We start from the raw sequence: 20,060 nt of genomic DNA on the forward strand, positions 1-20,060 counted from the left end.
TGGATAAAAGGAGAAGAATTTTCTTAAGACTATAAAAATACTTCAGGACTTAGTAGAACTCAGTCTGGGGTATCGCAGCCACCCTAACAACAAAATCCACATTGCAAGTAAGAGAAGGAGAGAGGAAGCATATACACGTATACATTTCTGAAGATTTAGTCAGGGTAGAGGAGCAATTTTCCTCATTTGTGAAGGGAAAGTACATTTGATTTAATTCCTGGAATACAAGGAATACAAGAAATGCAGCAAGAAGGCCAAGTGAAAAGTGGAAAGAGGTCGGATGTTAGTAGAAAGCCAAAAAGAGTCTGGTTCCTATTTTGTACAGAAACAAGCCTTCCGGTTTACAAGTCTAAGCAGTAGAAATGTTGTTGCTTTCTGTGCACACGACCTGAATATATTCATGCCCATAGTCTGCAAGTGCTGCCCAGTGGCTATTCCAAGTCTCATTCTGACTGCTCAAAGCATACTTCAGACTGCAATACTGTGCCCAGTACTGTTCAGACAAGAAACGACAGACTAACAAGGAGTTTCAACCCAGCTTCCATTTTAAACTTATGAGAGTGATAAATTTGTGGCTGGCTCTGACTCCATCTCCACCTCCAAAGATTGTCAGATCAAAGATCCTGCACATAATGTTCACGTTCTTTTATTAAAAAACCTTGTAAATAAACAGCAGTACTTTAACTGGCTACCTAATCCCAACTCGTTACAAAACTTTTCCCCATTCCTGCTTTTCCCTACAATCCACGTGCCTTCTTTCCTTCCTGTCTTGGGTAGGCAATTCTCATTTCCTTCCTAGTTCCTATGTCTGTATGAGTAGGAATTCACACAAGGCTCACTTCTCGCTATCTAGACCAAGCACATAAAACTGCAATGATGCTAATTTGCAAGCTGAGGGAACAAAGCAAATGGCTGTCTCCAATGCATGGTCAACCTTGCAAGACTGTGTCACTCATGGCTGACCAAGAAACGTCTAATAAAGGTGGGAGAAGAGAAGAGGAAATGGAAGAGAGGATAAAATGGAAGAGTTACAGATATAATGAGGTGGGAAGGTGTTTTGGTTCAGTCCTGACTGCCCCAGACTATGTGAAATAAGACAAGACACAATTGCTTTATGCTTCAGGTTTCTTTCAAGAAACAGGAATAAAACCCTTTTTCCCTATGCTTCGAAGAGATGCATCAGCTCCAAAACAACAGACTGGTGTCAGCGTGGGGAATGTGCTCAGAGATCTGACAATTGCACCCAGCTCCAACCATTATTAAGATGACAGTCTCTCTCAGTTTACTATTTTCTTTTTTTTTAACTTTACCTTAGTACCCGCAATATAGTGGATTTTTTTCCTAAAGCTGTGGTCATCTCTTTTTGCATAATACATTATGAGTTATAAATAAAGGATTAATCATTCATCCTGACACTTCAAGCAATCTAATTTTCCATCAGCTAGAAGACTCCAATAAACTCCTAATCATTAGAATTTTTTTATTACTTTGTGCATAAAAGTGCATGATAAATTACAGCGTCATTGTTAAAGTCACTCTGCTGATGTCTTCAGCTATACCTGTGAATATTGTTATTTGCCAGAAACATTTCAAGACTTAAAATATTATTTTACTTTGTTGCTCATTTTGTTTGTGGGTTTTTTATTTTATTTTTTTTAAACAACTCCTATACAACAAGGACACACAGTTTCTAGTAAATCTACAAGTGTAACTACATACCAATACGTAGAATCACATTTCTAAAGTACAGCAATATAGTTTGATGTTGAGGAAAGGTCTCTATATACTTAAATTCAAAGGATTTGAGGACAGGCTTAAGCTAAGCACGTGCTTAAATGCTTTTTTGAATAAGAATTAAGATCTTTTAGTCCCTCTGCTTTGAAGTTCAACTTCTGATGCTTATTGGTGATATCTACCACAAACAAGACTTCAGGCCTTGCCTTTACTTCCAGGCTTACTTAGGATGGAATTTGCAAATGATACATTAGGGAGAGACAAGATGCAGAGTTTTGTTTTACAGAGGGAGCAACGTTACGTAAGCTGACTTTGAATTTCATAGCTCGTCAGGGAGCAGTGAGAGTGGACTGGCAATCCAGGAGCCAAGGGCGGCCATGCACGGGTCGGGGCAGTGACCTTGCTGACAAGGGCGCAATCCCACGCCCCATGCCAGACGAGCAGAACAGGGTTGGGGACAGTGACAGGTTCTGTTGAGAGTCCAGTGATCATTAGAGAAATGAGGGGTGACAAGTCGGGTCCAAGGCCAGTCCGGGAAGCCCAGTCAACAAGTTGGGCACAGCAAAGGACAGAGCTGAGGACAGAGGTCTGCCTACTGCACAGCTTGGGTGAGGACTGGGGTCCAGGCCAGAGCTAACGGGGAGCTCCCAGGCGGATGATCTGCAAGCAGGAGCCCCACACAAGGCTGCTGCGGGTGGTTAAGGGCTACTGGTACACTCAGGGCCCTGGCATTTCTTCATGGATTAACATTAGATTTCACCATTTTTATATTTCAAGAAGCCACAGTCAGAAAAATAAATCTCATGTTAGATACAAGAACAAGCCTCAGGCTCTTGTGCAAACATTTTAGTTACAGGAATGTATTGCTTTTAAAGAACCATTTCGATTGACATAGGAGATATATATGTTTACAAAGGATCTTAGTGAGCCTAAATTACTTAGTGAAAGGATGAGAGGAAGTGGTTAACAAACAGAAAGAGCAATGGCTTAGCGTTCAGTCAATAACACTAAATTCCTATTCCCAGATTTCACAGGGCTTTTCAAAGAAGCTGAAGAAACTGAAACACAGAGAATGAAGGAACTGTGCCTAAGCCACCCAGCAGATCAAGATCAGAGAACCAGATCTTTTTGGATTTATAGTGGATCACAATCTGAACATGAATTAACAATATTCTCCTGTTGCAAAGAAATATCAATCGTACCAGGATGTCCAGTTTTATACCAGCTATGTTCCTTCTTTCTAATGAGTGGAAAATCACAGAAAAACAAGCAATCAGCAGGTCACCTCATCCATCGCCATGACCCAGAATAGGATCAAATAGATCAGCAAAGTGCTCCAGGTTACAACTACCTCTGGAATTATAATTGTAATGGTAATCAGCTTCCTCATACAGTCAACCACATAGCCCCAGGAAAGCTTATACTGGCATAAGACAGTGTTAGGTTTAAGCTGGCAGGCAGCTAAACATCTCATTTAAAAAAAAAAAAGGGGGGGGGGGGTTGGAGAATGTGCTGGTTTTGGCTGAACTAGAGTTAATTTTCTTCCCAGTAGCTGGTATGGGGCTATGTTTTGGATTTGGGCTGAAAACAGTGTTGATAATACAGAGGTGTTTTAGTTGTTGCTAAGCAGTGCTTATACTAAATCAAGGACTTTTCAGCTCTCCATGCTCTGCCAGGTGCACAAGGAGTTGGGAGGGGACACGGCAGGGACAGCTGACCCCAACTGACCAAAGGGACATTCCACACCGTATGGCGTCATGCTCAGCATATAAAGCTGGGGAAGAAGAAGGAAGGGGGGATGTTGGGAGTGATGGCGTTTGTCTTCCCAAGTCACCGTTAGGCGTGATGGAGCCCTGCTTTCCTGGAGATGGCTGAACACCTGCCTGCCCATGGGGAGGAGGGAAGGAATTCCTTGTTCTGCTTTGCTTGTGTGCACAGCTTTTGCTTTCCCTATTAAACTGTCTTTATCTCAACCCACGAGTTTTCTCCCTTTTACTCTTCTGATTCTCTCCCTCATCCCATCGGGGGGGAGTGAGCGAGCGGCTGGGGGCCTTAGTTGCCGGCTGGGGTTAAACCACAATACTGTGAGAGAAGATGAGTAGCAAGGGGAAGAGGCAAGGCAGTGATGATTTATACCAGGTGGCTTATACCAGTATAATGAGCTGCATGCAACTCGATCTTACTGAATATCTTCTTTATTTTTTAAAAAAAGCGTATTTCTGAATGGTCAAGACTATTTTAAAATTTAATTCTGTCCCTCTCAGCTTTGCGTCACCTGCAAAGTTAATAAGTATGTTCTCTGTTCCGTTATTTACATTGTTAAAAACAGTAGACCCAGACTGAAGACAGGCTCTAGGAACCCAGCAATGTATTCTTTCCTTTTGACACTGAACTACTGCTTTCTATCCAGTCAGTTTTGTATAGACCTTGTAACACATTTATCCAGACTGTATTTCTCTAACTTTTTAATGAAAATGTCATGTAAGTGTCAAAAATCTAATCAAACTGACAACAGGCTCTGTCCTAACCACAAGGCCTATTCCTTACTGGAAGAGAAAATCAAGTTATCTGGCACGATTTATTTTTGACAGATCCATGTTGACTGCTATCATTCCCTGGTTATCATCTAGGTGCTAATAATAGTTTGTGAGATTATTTGTCCCAGGATTTTTCCAGGGATTTAAGGGATTATTTGTCCCAGGATTTTTCCAGGGATTTTTCCAGGGATTTACACTGATCAAGCTGTATTTCTCTGGCTCCGTCCCCCCTTTGATAACAGCAATTTACAGTTGCCTCTTCTGTTTTTTCAGCATCTCATTCACCTTCATAATTCAGTCAGTTCTTTAACTGTCTTTCAATCATGTTCACTAGACTCAAACAATTTGAAAACATTTGGTTTATCTGAGTGCTCCTAATCTGTTCTTTACCTACTCCGGGCTGAGATAATTTTGTTCTCGGCATCATCACCAGTCCTAACTATCTGCTTGCAGGTGATCTTTTTTGGAAGTCTCATCGCCAATCACCAAAGGCACCCATCACTTTAGCTTTCTTTAGAATTTGTTGACAGATTTTCTTCTCTGTTGAGTAGGGGATTAATCTTTTCTCTGTCTTCCTCTTAGTACAAATATCCTTACTGAGCAGTTTTTATCGATAGCTCTCGACAGTTCAATTGTTTGGCAGCATACCTTTTTTAGTCTTTCTTTCTTATTCTTAGTAATCTGACCTGTCTTCCTTCATATTCTCTTCATGTGCTTAAGGTCAATAGAGACCTCATGGTGTGGTCAAGCTAACCTTACTGTTATTTCTATTCTACTCATAATTGGGATAAATGCGCCCTTTGAATTATTTTTCTAAAGCATCGTTCCTTTTCTTAACTCCTTTCTTTCGACTTCCTTCCTACGAGGTCTTATCTATTAATTGCTTAAGTCTTTAGCTTTCATGATGCCTGTTTTTATTTAGCTGTTCTCTTTCCTTCCTCTTCTACGGACAACAAACTGTTGTTTTGCAAATGCTCTTTTTTGTGGGCAAAATACTGCCCACTTTCACATTCTCAGCCAGTTATTCTTCACTGGCATTCTCAAAAAAAAAACCCCAAACCAAACCACCCAGCCAAGCCCTCCTATTCTTGCGGCTAGTCCATATTCTAAAGAAATCACTACATCTGAGATACCAATACCTGACAACGCGTTAGCGTTCTAATTATAGGCCTTTTTCACTTCACCAAAGCAAAGCTCAGGAAAGGAGAGGTCCAAGAAACAGGTCATAGACTCTGCAAAAGGTGAGAGACTGAATGAAACACAGAGGTGAGCTATAAAGCTGCCTGGGATTGCTTTTAGCAGCAGTAGCTGTCCTCCTGTATGTGACCGAAGGAGTGGAAAGGGACAGATCTGTTCCAGGTTGTTCATGGCAGCAGACGATACAGTTGGTAGACCCCTTGAGAGAAAATATTCTGTGCTTATCTTTGTGAGCAGTATTCCTGTATTTTAGAAAGAGGGTAAGAAAAGAACTGCCAAAATATTGGTGTTAGTGCTGAGCTGCTTGTTTTGAGTATGCAGGCTGTGAAGCAGGTTAACACAGCAGGTTTGTGTTGCAGGTGTGTGCATGTCCAGTCAGCGGGGCAGGCATTTGCAGGAGGTTTGTGCCTATTCAGGTTGTGCATCCAGTTTCTGCACCAGGTTTGTGCATAATTAGATCAACAACAGGTGTTTTAACAAATCAGCAAGGACTGAGAAAACAGCATTTTGTAGTATTCTTATCAACCTCTAATTGTGAAAGGGGCCCTTGAAGATCTTGGAGAAGCCTGGTGGGTCCCCCTCCTTTCCCAAAAAAGGAATAATTTCTTTCACAGCAGAATGGCACACACATGCTGCCTCCAGCTTTACAGACCAGGTGTTGCTGCCTCTCTGCCTGTATGGAAATCACTTTGACTGAGCCAGTAGAGATATCTGCCTGGTCTTTTCAAACTTAGTTGTGGAACTGAGCTTTTATTTTCAATTAAGCAGGCACAACAGTTAGGCCAGCGACAGTGCTGTCGTAGTGCCGTCCTGTTGAGTGGGGCAGCCCTGTAACCGTCAGGAAGGGGAGAGCAACGTGCTATGGGCAGGGTATGTGCAATAAAATCTGTAGTAGGAGACAGCTCTCAGGGTATGTTTGTTCACGGTTCTAACTACCTCGACGACATCCCCTTAACCCACTGCTCTACCTAGACCTCCAGCTACCTGTGCCTTTCCAATAGAAACAGCGGTACGTATTTGCAGTACAACCGGCTTCACAAAGCCACAAACCAGTTGCCTCCAGGAATCAAACCTGGCCTCCACTGCACAAGGCTGTTTTGCACCTATGCAAGCAAATCACGATGCGTGCAGGCGAACGGGGTCTGCACCCTCCGTACGGCCCAAGGCCACAGCTGACGGCACGCACTTACCCGCGTCCAGAGCGCGGCTGAGCTGAAGCCCCTCTCAAGTTTGGCCTTTTATGGTGCGCCGTAAAGGCGCGGGCCACGGCAGTTTCTTGGCCGACTAACCCCCGCTGCAATGGCACTTGAGAAACGAGTTTATCAAGTTAAACGCCGCGTGTTGAATCGGGTCGGCAAACAGCACCGCGATTGTGGGCGCGCACTCCGGGCACGCCAGCAGCGCGGGCCGCAGCCCCAGCGGCGCGGAGAGCAGAACCATCCCCGGCCCTCCGCTTCTCCTCCGCCGGCGGGGACGCCAGGACGGGCCGCGGGCGGCTGCGAGGGGGAAGCGGAGCAGCCGGGCGAAGGCAGAGGCAAGAGGCAGGAGGAAGCCGAGGACGGGGAGAAGACGGAGAAGCGAGCGCAGCCCGCCGAGGAAGAAGCGGCCGCGGAGGCGAAGGCAGGCGGCGGGGAACGAAGGCAGCCGCGGGAGGCGGGAGCAGCCGGGGCGGAGGGAGGAGCGGGCGGCCGGGCGCAGCCAATCCGGGAGACTCGTCCATTTTTCGGTGTGAGTCAGGCACGTCGGTGGGGTGATGCTACGGCGCTGGGAAGGGGCCGGGAGAGCCGCGGGACGCGGCGGCAGCGGGGAGCGGCCCGCCCGCTCGGGCTCGTCCTCGAACTCTCAGCTGTGCCGGCGCCGCCGCTGAGAGGAGCGCCGCTTCCTCCTTCCCCTCCCTCGGCAGGGCCGGCCCCATGGCTGGGGGCGCTGGGCCTGCCTCCTCCCAGCCGCGCCGCGCTCCCTAACGGAGCGGACGCCCGCCCCCGCCGCCGGAGGTACCGGGCCCGCGGCCGCGCGGCGGGAAGGGTTGGGCGCGCGAGCGGCGGCCGTTGGGGCGCGCGGGCTGCGGCGGGGCCCGAGGGGCGCAGAGAGAGCAGGGCGGGCTGCGGGGAGGGAGGGCAGGCAGCGGCCCGGCGGAGGGCGGTGTCGGGGCCGGGCGGAGCGGGGAGAGGCGGCCGTGGAGAGGGGGCAGCTCGTAGTGCTGTCCTGCGGAGCGGGGCAGCCCCGTAACCGTCAGGAAGGGGAGAGCGACGTGGGCGGCCGGAGAGTGCCGGGCGGGGAAGAGGAGGGGTCCTGAGGCGAGGGGCTTCGGCCGCTGCTCACAGGCTCCATTCATCTGTGGCTCCTCCCTTCTTGCAGGCTGCTGCTTGCAGCTCTCGTCCTGGCATCGAAGGGCAAACCCAAAAATTAGCCTTGCCCTGAGCCGAGCTGCTTGCTTCTCCTGAAGCTTGGGAAGGAAGGGGACTACAGAGGGGCCGTCCTCGCGTTTCATGTTTCGTCAGCCCGACAGCATTTTGGCCTTGATTCCACCTTGCTCCTACCTGTTCCTGGACAGTGCTGGGGAGGAGAAGAGGCACCGTGCCACCATGTCTCGTTACAGCCTCCATAATCTCCTGGACTGGATGTACGGGGGTGTGGACCCCAGCTTTGCTGGCAACGGAGGGCCAGAATGCGCGGCCTTTCTCTCTGGGCAGCAGCGCTTTGTGGAGAGTTTGGTCTTCCTCAGTGTGGGCGTCGTGGAGATCCTTCTGTCCCTGTGGAAGCTCAGGCAGCTGCATTTCAAGGAGCTGGAGGGTCATCTGCTGCAGCAGCCCCAGAGTAAGCAGGAGAGCTGGGGCAAGAATGTGCTGCTGGTGGTGCTCTGTCTCATCTTTGGGCTGGAGGTGGGGTTCAAGTTTGCCACCAGGACCGTCATTTACCTGCTGAATCCCTGTCATGTGGTCACCATGATGCAGGTAAGGCTTGTGCACAGTCACCAGGAAGTTTGCTCTAGTTTTATGCTTGCGAAGCAGTATTTTTCCCGTGGTCGGTTTGTGGACTAAAAGTGCATAGCGAAAGTACAAATGCCCAGAATTGGTATACACATTTTAAAACTGACTTAGTTTTTAATCAGCTGAATTGACATCTATGAAAAAAACAAGTCAAATGAAAAGGTGAAATTGTAGCTATGACTAATGTCCAAATCTCCGGTTGAAAATGCAGAAAATTAAGGCTGTCTCACCACTTGCTTTCGTCTAATCCTTGTTTCAAGAATAGAAAATGCTGTTTCCACTGACAGCAGTGGTAAAATTTGCTGCAAATTTAAAGAAAGATTATTGCTAAAGCGGCTATGTAATTTACACGCAACTTTTTCAAGCAAGTGACTTTCAAGGGTGTGAATGTATTTTGTGCAAGTGTTGAAGAAACAAATTACTCTTTATTTTGTGCAGGCAATGTTGGTTTACCTGTCTAATTTTAGAAGCTGAATAGTAAAGAAACAAGTGTTGCCCATGTCTCATACATGGGGTGAACAAACCGATCTGGCTTAATACATATGGATAAACTATGTACTAATGACTTGCGGCTTGGTTGTTGATGCATGATAAGGTGGAATTAGTGTAGCTTCCAGAATAATGGAAATGTTCATAAACAGTTACTGAACTGCGGTATCTAAAGCTTACAAGCTGTATTTGTTGATAGTCCTGGGCATGCGCTTAACAGTCAGTTTCACTGAATGTGGTAAGGAGTGTGGGAGATGTCAAAAAATATTATTATTTTGTTTAATTTTGCTAATATTTTACTCTCAACACTGGTCAACTTGCAAAATTTAAGCTCAGGAATTCATAGAAGAATGTCAAAAAGGCTTTCACAAAGGCTGCCATGATAACAATGTCTAAGATCAGTAACAGATGAAAATCAGACCAATGCCATTCCTAGTGTCCCTTTGCAGAATGCTAAGTGATCCGGGCTGTATCACACCAAGCCAGTTACTAGTTTTACTCCTGGAGAGCATTTCCTAACAGGAACGGAAACATCTTTTCTGGTTGTACCAGAAGTTTGAGGGAGATGGGTATTATTTCAAGAGGGGAAAAACAAGCTCTTACAGCAATATTCAAGACCCTTACAGCAATTAACTTACAGTTACAGGACTTAATTAGTAGGTTATGTAAATTCCTAAGCAGTGATGCAATGTTAGCTCAGTATTTTACACCATAGGACACTTGCTTCCCATGAAGTGGTAATAATTGCTGTGCAGTCAATTAGTCAGTATTAGTAATGAAGGGGTAAGTAGAAGGTATGCAAGAGCTGTAGAAATAACTAAAATAAAATAATATAGCCACATTATACAAGAGTGTTTCTTGGCAGTACTCAATGTTTACTGGAAAATTTTCCTATTAATTCTCTGGGAAGAAGGTGAGGATATGTTACCGTTATGATTTGAAAGTTTGGTTGTCTTGATATGGTATTATAATATGACGTTATGATAAGTATTCAGCAAAAGCTAATGCTTATACGTAAATGGGGGGGCTAGTATTGTTTACCTCATTCATTAATGCTCTCCCCCAGGAAGACAGAGACTGAACCTCTGTAGTCAGACATGGGCAGTTCTTAATCTCTTTTTGACCAACTGTGAAGCTTTTTTTATAATCCTATGCTAATTACTCATTAGAAATGGTGTTCCAGCATTTGTGAAATTGAGAAGATGGGTATGTCAGCAAAATTCAGAAGTCATGCCTCTTCATCCTCAAACAGGTGTGTTAGAAATAGGCCTGGGCTTAATGTAGAGAATGAAAATAGCTGCAAAACCAACAGCTTTCAGCAGAGAAAACAGGTTAGATACAAAGCTAGTCGATGACCTCCATCAGCAGAAAAGTAATACATAGTAGTTGGAATCTTGCAAGCATTGTTTTTCTGGCCTGAATTTGCTGAGGGCAACAGGATGGCAAGATGAAATGTATGAAAACATAATTTATCCTTCACTTCTGTTCTTACAGTAGTGTATTATATACAGTTTGTATATAATCCTGCTGCTGCGCCTAAACGTTAGGATGAAAAAGTAGGAGGTGAAGAGATGAAACATGCTACAACAATCAAGATCACTTCAAAGGGAAGCCAACAGTAGCTGTTGGTAAAGGTTTCTTCTTTCACTCCATTTCTGTTTTCCTTTTCTTCAGCTGAAACTGTTTCATCTCAGAGCAACAAAGGCTCAGGGCTCTGAGCCAAAAATATTTGGAACTGGAAATTATCCTTCAGATTTTCTCTGCATAAAAGCAAAAGTCCTGCTTTTAAAAGACCTAAGACTGAAATGAAATCACAAAATCAAATGGGAATTACATCTGTGGTGCATTTGGGCAGACAAAACTGTGTAATGTAATGGATACTGAGTTCTACAAATGAGTCTGTTTTAATCAAGTGTCTAATTTCTGCCTATCATGCCAACCTGTGTTCAAATCAAATCTTTTTCATAAGTGGGAAGAACTAGTTTAGGTGTGTCATCACCAGGATGAAGTCTCGATCAAATGAACATATTTAATGGCCTAAACGGTTCTCATGATTTATCAGATTCAGAGAATTTGCTGCCGTCCTGCCACCTACTTGAATTATCTAGAAACAGTACTACTTGTTCCCAGCCCTAGTCATGGTTTTGGCTTCTTGCATAGATTTTGGAGGAAGAAGGGCAATATTGTTTCTTCACCAGTGACGTCAATGCAGCATCATTGAGAGATAAATACTTCAATTTTTAAAAATTCATATATATATTTTAAACCAAAGGTGAATGGAAACTTCTGTGGTTTCTTTGACAGCTCTCTGATGGGGATGGGGGTGTTTTTGTGCAGTACAATATTTAGTGTGTGGTGCAGCGGGGGGGGGAAGTCTATGAAGGAGTTAATACTAAGCTCTTTCTTTACATAAAGAGTGGTTTTATTGAAAATTATTTGAGTACCTCTATAAAAAAAAAAAAAAGAAAACAGTCTCTTTTTAGGACTGAGGATATGATTGGACCGATGATACAGCTGTAAACCTGGCATAAAAGGGTGTCCTAAAAGGGAAACATTAAGTCCAGTAGGGTGTTGCAAACCTATTCTCCTTTGTGTAGCAGGAGAAAATTCAGCAAATGTTTAAGGGACCAAGTGTTATATTTTCAAGACATTAATCCTTTTGAGTATTTTAGGACTCATAATTATGGTATTGAAATTGAAGATGTGAAGGAAATCTTTTGAGTTTCTGATTCAGCTGTGTAAGAGGGAGGATTCACCCAATAGCCAATTACAGCACTATTGATTTCTTTAAACGTTTTGTGAAGGAGACTTTTAGCAGCCTCCAGAGCACGGCTGCTGAGAAGTGTATACATAAGTGTTGTCTCCCTGTGTATGAGCATCAAAATACTTACAGCATTGCTTTAGTGAGGTGAAGGGAAAATTTCATGCTTTGCAATATCCAAACCAACTATGTCAAAACCAATTTGTTTATCTGTTCTATACTCTTTAAAGTATACATTTTTTTAACTTTTCAATCAAAACGCTTGTGTTCATGTAGCCATTCTTTGTTTCAGGTTCAGTGAAGGAACAGTTAGAATTTCCATCAAAAACTCTGTGTTCTTCATGATTTGTTCCTGTACCCCCAGTTTGTAATTTCCAACACACATATTTTGCAAGCTGTTATTCACAATCAGTGTAACTTAATGAAAATGCGTAAATGCAGCCATCACTTGATGTCCTGTAAGACATCAAGCTGGAATTAACAGGCAACTAAGATTAAACATAGACAAATATAAACCAGGATCCAGAGATAAAATTAGTCTGTATTGCAAAAGAGAAATTTAGAAAAGAAAATGTAAGGAAAAACTATTATGCAAAGCCATCTAAATCAGAGTTTATGGCTAACACTGGTAGGGTGAAGTGATCTCAAAAGATCCTGTCCAACCTTAATGATTATGTGATCATGATTTTTTTTCTTGTTTAAATTTGAATTTTAGGTTTGTGAGTTGGATTTTGAAGCTGAGAGTTTTAATTTGGTTTCTTGGAGCTTCGCTAAGACTATTCCGTTCTGAACACTGAAGGTTAGTAGGTAGTGGTAGGACCAGTGGGTAGAAATTAAAAGTGTGTGTGTAAGTTTCTTGAAACCTTGTTTAGGGAAGAGGCAGAAACATGACTGTATTCTAATCCTAAAATGATAGGTACAGCTAGTCCTTCTCTTAAACTGTTGTAAATTGTCAGCTTCCTTGATTTTAATATGCCAATGACTTCTTCCAGAATGGTGACTTAATACCAATCTGTAAAATGAGTTTTGGGATTTTATTTTTTTGTTTGTTTTGGGAAGAGGTTCGCAAGTGTTCTTCTTACAGAATCATTTCTCAGTGGGAAATCCTCAGCTGGTGAGTTGTCATAATTCTCTTCCAATCTACACCAAATTGTGACACTTAAAACAGTTAAGGACTGACATTTGTCTGGAATAAAGAAAATGTTTTTGTAGGAAACGCCTGTATTGCTGGATGATTACTTCAAACAGGGATCTTTCTAGGTAAAGAGAAATAAACGTAAAGGGAAGTGATAGGTGGACAAAAGGCAAGGGAAAGAAGTATAGGGGAGTCCAGTTTCGTCCAGTGATCTCGTGCATAACTAAAACCAGTGCTAAGTGCATCTGCAGTGCAGTAAATACTAAATCCTGTGTTCATTATTTCCAGTTTTTGCTTCTTTAGAGACCTAGATCCTTTCTGTCCTCTGCAAAAGAGGCTACTGTGTTTTTGGAAACAATGGGCTATTTTCAGAACTTACATAATAAACATAGCTTGACTGAATTCTGCATCATTTGGGAATATGTCCCAACATATAACTAAGTACTTATCTCCCTCTCTCTCCTCTCCTCCTTTTTTTTTTTTTTTTTTTTTTTTAAAACCTTGGACAAAATTCGATTATGTGGTCAAATGTGATTTTTCAAGTGTGAATCTGGATTTAATTTGCGTACACTGCTCCTGAATGCTTTGTAATATTTAGAAGAATCCAGTTAAATTGTGTATGGTTTTCCATATTCTGTCTCTTCAAAACCTTGCATTAAAATTAAAGGGACATTCATATCCTGTTACTTGGGAGTGAGTATGAAGAACCTTTGATTACAGAAATTCAGTAAATTTTTACAGAAATGACACTGAAGAATGGTATTGGGTTACATGAGCAGCAGCCTGCAAGTACAGGTTTTAATGAGTTATTCAATTTTTAAAGGGTAGCAGTATTCGAAATCGAAGACGTTTTTCAATAGTTTCGTTCACTGCTTAATATGTTAAGATTGTTGGGCAAGATGTAGCTAGTGTAGTGAAGGCAAAATTTCCTATGAATATATATACATTTTTCAAAATGTAAGTTTCTAAATGTAACCTTCTAAATCTCCCTTTTTGTATGTGTGCGTATTTCCCTTATCTACATAATTTTTGTGTTTACCTTCTATATTCCAAAACCTGGTATTGCTACCTGCAGAACTTGTAATTTTTAAAGCACCTCAGAAGAGAGGAATCGGTTTCAGGAGATATGGTAAAACTGAAACTTAATAGAATTTGATATGTTAAGGATTGTAAAAAAAAAATATTGGAGGAAAGCAAGGCTATATATTTGGAGTATAGTACGATTTATTCCCAAATCAGTACATTTAGGAGGTGTATGAGACTGTTGTAGCAAGGTCAACAATCCTTTTAGTGCTCTGAAATGCTATCTGGTAGACATAAAATTCATCCCTTAAACTTAAGTGGAAGATGCGCGTGATCACAGCTCACAAACATATCAGATTATGAAATATGCAGCTTGATTTTTAGATCTGCATAATACACGAGTCTTTCTTTTTACAACTGCAAACTAACTTGTGATACTTCCTCTTAAAGCTGGTCGCTAGAGAGGAAATTCATCATAGCGTGTGGTGAAAAAGGGCAGATGAAGAACTGAAGCACTGAAAGCACCAGTATTTCTTGGTGGCAAGCCTTATTTCTTGCAAAAGAGTGTGTTTTGCTGCCAGAAAGATGATAGCAGCTCAAGGGGCATGGATAGGAAGTGACAGGCCATGAGACAGATCATCAGTTCCTTTATACTGGGTCTGGGATGCTGCAGAGCTATTAGTTTGGCTTTCAGAAAAACCCATGGCTCGGTTGTATAGTTTAATCTGCCCTTGGTTCCAATAACTCTCAATTTTTTCTTAATTGTTACAGTTTATTTTTAAGCAATGATTTTGTTGTGTTTAAAAGCCACTGTCAACTGAAGTTTAGAGGCTTTAACGGATACTGTAATTAATGTAATAATTATTGCTTGAGCTGAGGAAAAGCTTTTCTGTGATAATTTTAACACTGTATATAGTTTGTTTCACCATTGTGCTTATTTTTAGTAAATCCCAGCATACAGTAGAGAAATTGAGAAGTATTAGTATGAGGCAAGGCAAGGATGCTTATTTAGAAATAATAGTAATTTTTAGTTTAGTATAAAAAGAGTAGCAAATGTGTCTTAAGGCTGTGAATGACAGTTTTCTTTGTTTGAAGAGATTACAGTTCAGCTACTTTAACTTAGACAAGATTTGGCCAGGACATGCTTTATCTTGAGCTGAACATGTGCATGCTTTAGTCAAGGGGATAGGGATGATGGTAATATGCCATGCTGCCAGTGAAAGTTCTAGTTCAGGAATTGGAGTTTAAAGCTCTAGGTTAAGCCTTTGTTTTGAAGTTGCTAGAATTTGGAAATACCTGCTGTGCTTGAGGATAGAATGCAAACTTTGGTAATTTTCTGCTTTTATTCTGTATATTCTTAAGAGAAAAGAATATAAAAAGTGGGGAATCGACAAGAAGTAATCTTACTGAAGAGGAGCAGGAATTGCATGATTGGAAATTCTAGATGGAAAAGCTTAGCTTTCTCTTACTCCAAATATTTACACTGAGGGTTATTATCTGAAGGCCATTAGATGAATAATTAGGTAATCAGATATTGGTTTGTTTTGATGAGCTCATCATAGATTTAAAGCAAATATTGATCAAAGTGTAACATGTAGTTTGAGCAACATGTTATGGAGAGACAGGCCTTTTTTCCTCTTCTTTTTTCCTCTCCTGTTTCGTTTCTTTTTTCCCTTTTTTTTTTTTGTGTTTTTTGAGAATGGAGCTATTAATAATTGTTTCAGTGTACTATCCAGTGTTGTAATGTATCACTGTTGGCTGTAATATATTTTTAGGATGGATTTTTTAACCTATTTAGCAGTTTCACACACCATTCCCTCTAGGTTGTTTACTAGCAGCTTAAACTGATGTTTCAGGAATGGCTGCCTGAGGCCTTTAGGAACTTCAGTGGGGCGGTGGACTAAATCAAATAGCAGCAGTAACCATATTGGACACCTTATAAATTCCAGGGGTTGGGATGACTTTCATCTAATGATTTCCACTCTAAAAACCCTTTCTTTGTTGTCTCCCTTGCGCTGCTGTAAATGTTTACGCTCTGGTGACAGATGATGGGTTTTACGGCAGTGGTTGTACATCAACCACGTTCACTGTAGCAATTTGAACTGTGTTGATGTTCACCGAGAACAAGTTCTGTACCATGAATTTGAAACCTGCTCGGGGTGTAATGGGACTCACGTTTCTCGTGACACTTCCTCAGGGCTTTAGGTAGATGTGGTTTACATTTATTCAGATTGCCCAGTAATTAGTGTCAAGTGAATTTAATTGTTTATATTTTAACACTTTGGTAGTTAGTGAAATGCCAACTTAAATTATCAGGAATATGATGTTATACACCTTAGCTTTTTATGCATTGTGTTACTGTTTCCATTTCTTTGGCAAAAATTATCTGTAATAATAAAGCTATTAGATATTTATTATCCTGCTGTTTTTAAAGATTACAAATTTCTTTTGTAAAATCCTACAAATTGAGGAATTGTGAACTATGACAAGAAAAAGGTATTGGTGACTTGAGGCAGAGTAGAGCAGGACTTTTCTACGATGGTTTTGCTGCCGTAGAAAACGGATATGAAACATCACGCTTGGGGGAAAAAGTAACAAAAGTGAATGTATATGAATATGCACATGAGAATCTTATTGTGAACCGATGCAAGCTTCCACGCTGTCACTGGCAGATGTAAATGAGAGTTAATATAAATTCAGTACAAATTAAATTTTCTTTAGAAATTGGGCTTTTGAATTTTTTTTTTTAATTCAGCCTTTTTTGTTCTTTTACCCCCAGATAAGTTTTCGATTGCCAGGTTTTGCTAAAGCGTTAAGCTAGGAATGGGGAAGGGCTGGTGCAGATAGTGATTAGAGGAAAAGGAAGAAAAATAACCTCAGTGACGCTTTTTCTCTGAAATACTAATTCCTAAGATGTGATAACTAATGCTCCTGCACACATAGAAAGACCTGAGTCTTATGTTAATAATTAATCCTAAAATATGAGAAGTCTAGAAATCTTTCACCTAAGACTGTAAAAGGGAAGAAGGTGAATACAGGTTTGTCGAGTATACAAACTAAGCCTGTGGAAGGGGCAACTAATCTAGAATGTCCCAACAAACATACATAATTTACAAGACATGAGCTTGTAGAGGATGGAAATTGTTCAACTTGCTACACTTCTTTCATCCCCGGGTAGAACTGGGAAACTGGGAGGTTGGAGGGAGGGACAGGCAGCTGCTTATGTTCCCAGAGTCTGGTATATATAACACAGAAACTACTTTTACTGTAGTATTACTTAATGCTCTGCCAGCAATGCTGCTTTGAATCATGAGAATTCTTAACGCTAGATTAACAATTCCACAGGACACATTAATTAATCCCTGAACCTGTCTGACAGCTGCAGTAAGGCAGCTGTGATTTTTATGCTAAAATATGAAATACCTTCAAATTGCTGCTGTTCAGCAATGAGAATGTAACATCTTTTGATCTCTGTTCTCTTTTCAGATTTGGCAGTCTGATCTTGTCAAACCACAGTTACGATTTTTTTTTTTTTAATTTATTTTTTTTAAAGTTACCTCTTAGAAGGCAAACATGGCTCATGGCTTTTAAGTGATATGGCTGTTCTGTGCTGAATTGAAAGTTTTTGCAAAAACAGTCAACATCTAACATATACCTAGATGCTGAATCAAAGCTGTATGATGGAGTTGTTAAACCATTACTTTCTGATAGGGTGATTGTTTTGAACTTACTTAAAAAATTAATTTTACAGGTAATTATCAAAGTCTTCTACATCTTTTAAATTATCCAGCTGCTTGAATGTGCCTTGCCTTATGTTTTACCATTGTGGGAGAAAATGGATGGTTTTCACGTGTACAGTAAAATACACTTAACCTTATCACTGTATCTTAGCCTTCTAAACATACCTTTTAATCTCTTCTGCTCTGCAGGGTACTTTGATACACCTAAGAAAGGGTGAAAATTTTTATTTCAGTGCAGATTGACCAAACCTGGTCTCTCTCTCTTTTTTTCCCCTTCTTTTTTCTTTTCTTTTTTTAAAATTCATTCTAGTTTTGGATTAATCCAGTTTCCATGAATTTTTCACATTGCTCTGAGTATTGAAAGTAGAAATCAAAATCTAACCTCTTGAACTTTTCATTTTGAAGTAGTATATTAAAACAATCAATTTATGACCTGGTTAAGTGATCATGACTGGAATGTTTGAAAAGAAAGATAGGTTTCCAGTCTGCTGCAACACGATACTAAATCAAAGAGGTGGCTCAGGGACAGACAAGCTGCTGTTTTGAAAGGTAAATGAAATCTGTGCTGCGTATATGAGATGCAGTGGTTTTCCTTGTAGCATGCTTGGCTATCTTCTGCCAGAAACAACTCTACTCGGACATCTATAAGCGTTCCCATTGATATTATAAGTGCTAGTTCGTGTCATATTTAATCTGGAATGGTTAGAGTTGTGTGACTTGTTCTATTCCCCCCCCCCCCCCTTTTGAATTGTCTTCTTTTGCCTTTTTAGTTTGTTTCTGATCAAACAAGATGATTTTTGTGTTATGCATGTTTCTGTCTCAGCAGGACTAAGACTGGTAGAAGAAAAGCCTTTCATGACAAGTTTTGACTGCACTCTCTGTGTACTGACTGAAAAATAGCGTCATTAAAATACTTCTGAAGGGAGCTTTTAGGTGTAATATTTTGTAGAGGTTTGGAATGTTTTGGAATCAAAAAAACCTGGAGATCCAGCCCAGTGATAGGACAAAAAAAAAAAAAAATCAGTGAGCTCTCCCTGTTTAGAATGCTCATTGAGTGAGGCAATAACATTCAGTGAATAGAATGGTATCCAGGCTTAGGTATTTGAAGAGGTATTTTACTTCAGTTCAGAGACAGTATTGCTGTTGTACCCTTCAGTCACATCCTTTTCGAACAAAAGATTGTGCGTATCTTTTGAGAATAGCTCTTGAGATTTTTACTCGTCTTGGTTTTTGAAATGTTGATTCCTAAAAGTAGTGATGGAATGTGGCATGCTTACGTGTCAAAGAAACTAGGAAATATCAGACAAATGAGAAAATTTGCAGCTGACATTATTTTATGGCAAAGGTCTCAAAGCTTTTGGAAACTGTAACATAACATAAATATATATACATCTTGCCAGTATTTGAGAATTTTCCTAGTCATAACTCTAGCATGTACCACAGCCTTTCATTTTAGGTATTTAATCAACTGTTTTTAGGATCTCTATTTTAGGCAAGTCATGGCTCATGATGACAGGCTGGGTAAAATGCTTGCAGGCATTCTAGTATAGTAGATTTTAGCTACTATAGGTAGTAGCTCACTAATATATTTGGGACTGTATGTTGAAGTTTTAGTTTCTCAATATCTGAGTATGTTGGGGTTGTAGTAAGGCAGATTTAATGAAAAAAAAAAAAGTAATCCATAATAAATGTACTGTAGAGGCACTGCTGGATTATAAAACTGCAATTATACAACAACAAAAACCTTTTCCTCTCTTATCGTTTTCAATCTAGCAATACAGTTGAATGGAAAATAGGAAACCCGATATGTTTGATGGTTTGTGTTCTTTACTTTTTTCCACCTTTTTATACTGATGCACTTGCCCATTGCTGAAGTTCAGATGTGCAAACTGTAGAAGAGGTTGTTTGAATAAAATTCGTTCTGTATGAACTTAAAAAAACAAATAATGGAAACCTCTAATATTTCCAAATTAATGTGATAATTGCAGCACATGTCATGCTTACAGTACAAGAAGTGAAAATACTCTTACGGGTTAACGCAGTGCGTAGAGATTAGGAAATTGGATTGTATTAAAGGGAGGTCAGATTAAAGTTAACATAGTTCTTTTTGGTTTCACGATGTTGCAGTCTTTTGTGGATTTTGGGGTGTTTGTTTTGGTATTGGATTTTTTCCACACTTCTGAAGTTTGGGTACCTATTCCTGTCATATTTTGGCACTTGGAAAACAGATATAATCAATAAAAAAAAACCTACTTGCTGCAAAATACCAGCTTATTTTGGTTGATATTTAGCCTTTTTTCCATGCATGAGAGTGACTTTTACCTAGAGACACTATTGCAATGTCAAGGAGTAATTTTTGTTGTAAATTCTGACTTCGAAAAATGAATTTATGAAAATGATCTGTTTTTTCCCAGCTACCCAGTTCCTTTTTAACAGTAACATTTCTCTTGTTTG

At 40.9% G+C, this 20,060-nt stretch overlaps 1 protein-coding gene and 1 long non-coding RNA gene across 3 annotated transcripts in view; one reads left to right on the plus strand and one right to left on the minus strand.

Moving 5' to 3' along the window:
- Window positions 1–7,556, minus strand: part of LOC142415112 (uncharacterized) — a 29,327-nt gene extending 21,771 nt beyond the window's left edge. The window contains exon 1 of the long non-coding RNA XR_012777292.1: window positions 6,659–7,556. This is a non-coding gene — a long non-coding RNA (uncharacterized LOC142415112). The remainder of the gene's footprint in view (window positions 1–6,658) is intronic.
- Window positions 7,202–20,060, plus strand: part of TMEM164 (transmembrane protein 164) — a 52,017-nt gene continuing 39,158 nt past the window's right edge. The window contains exons 1-2 of one of the 2 annotated variants that reach the window (XM_075513126.1): window positions 7,202–7,462; window positions 7,827–8,422. In XM_075513126.1, the coding sequence (XP_075369241.1) occupies window positions 7,958–8,422 (465 nt within the window). In that variant the 5' untranslated portion in view covers window positions 7,202–7,462; window positions 7,827–7,957. Of the gene's footprint in view, window positions 7,463–7,816; window positions 8,423–20,060 lie in introns of those variants that run through there. The other variant, XM_075513127.1, reaches the window with a different exon arrangement.

Source organism: Mycteria americana, chromosome 10 (assembly GCF_035582795.1).
Source record: "Mycteria americana isolate JAX WOST 10 ecotype Jacksonville Zoo and Gardens chromosome 10, USCA_MyAme_1.0, whole genome shotgun sequence".
Classification (NCBI taxonomy): domain Eukaryota; kingdom Metazoa; phylum Chordata; class Aves; order Ciconiiformes; family Ciconiidae; genus Mycteria; species Mycteria americana.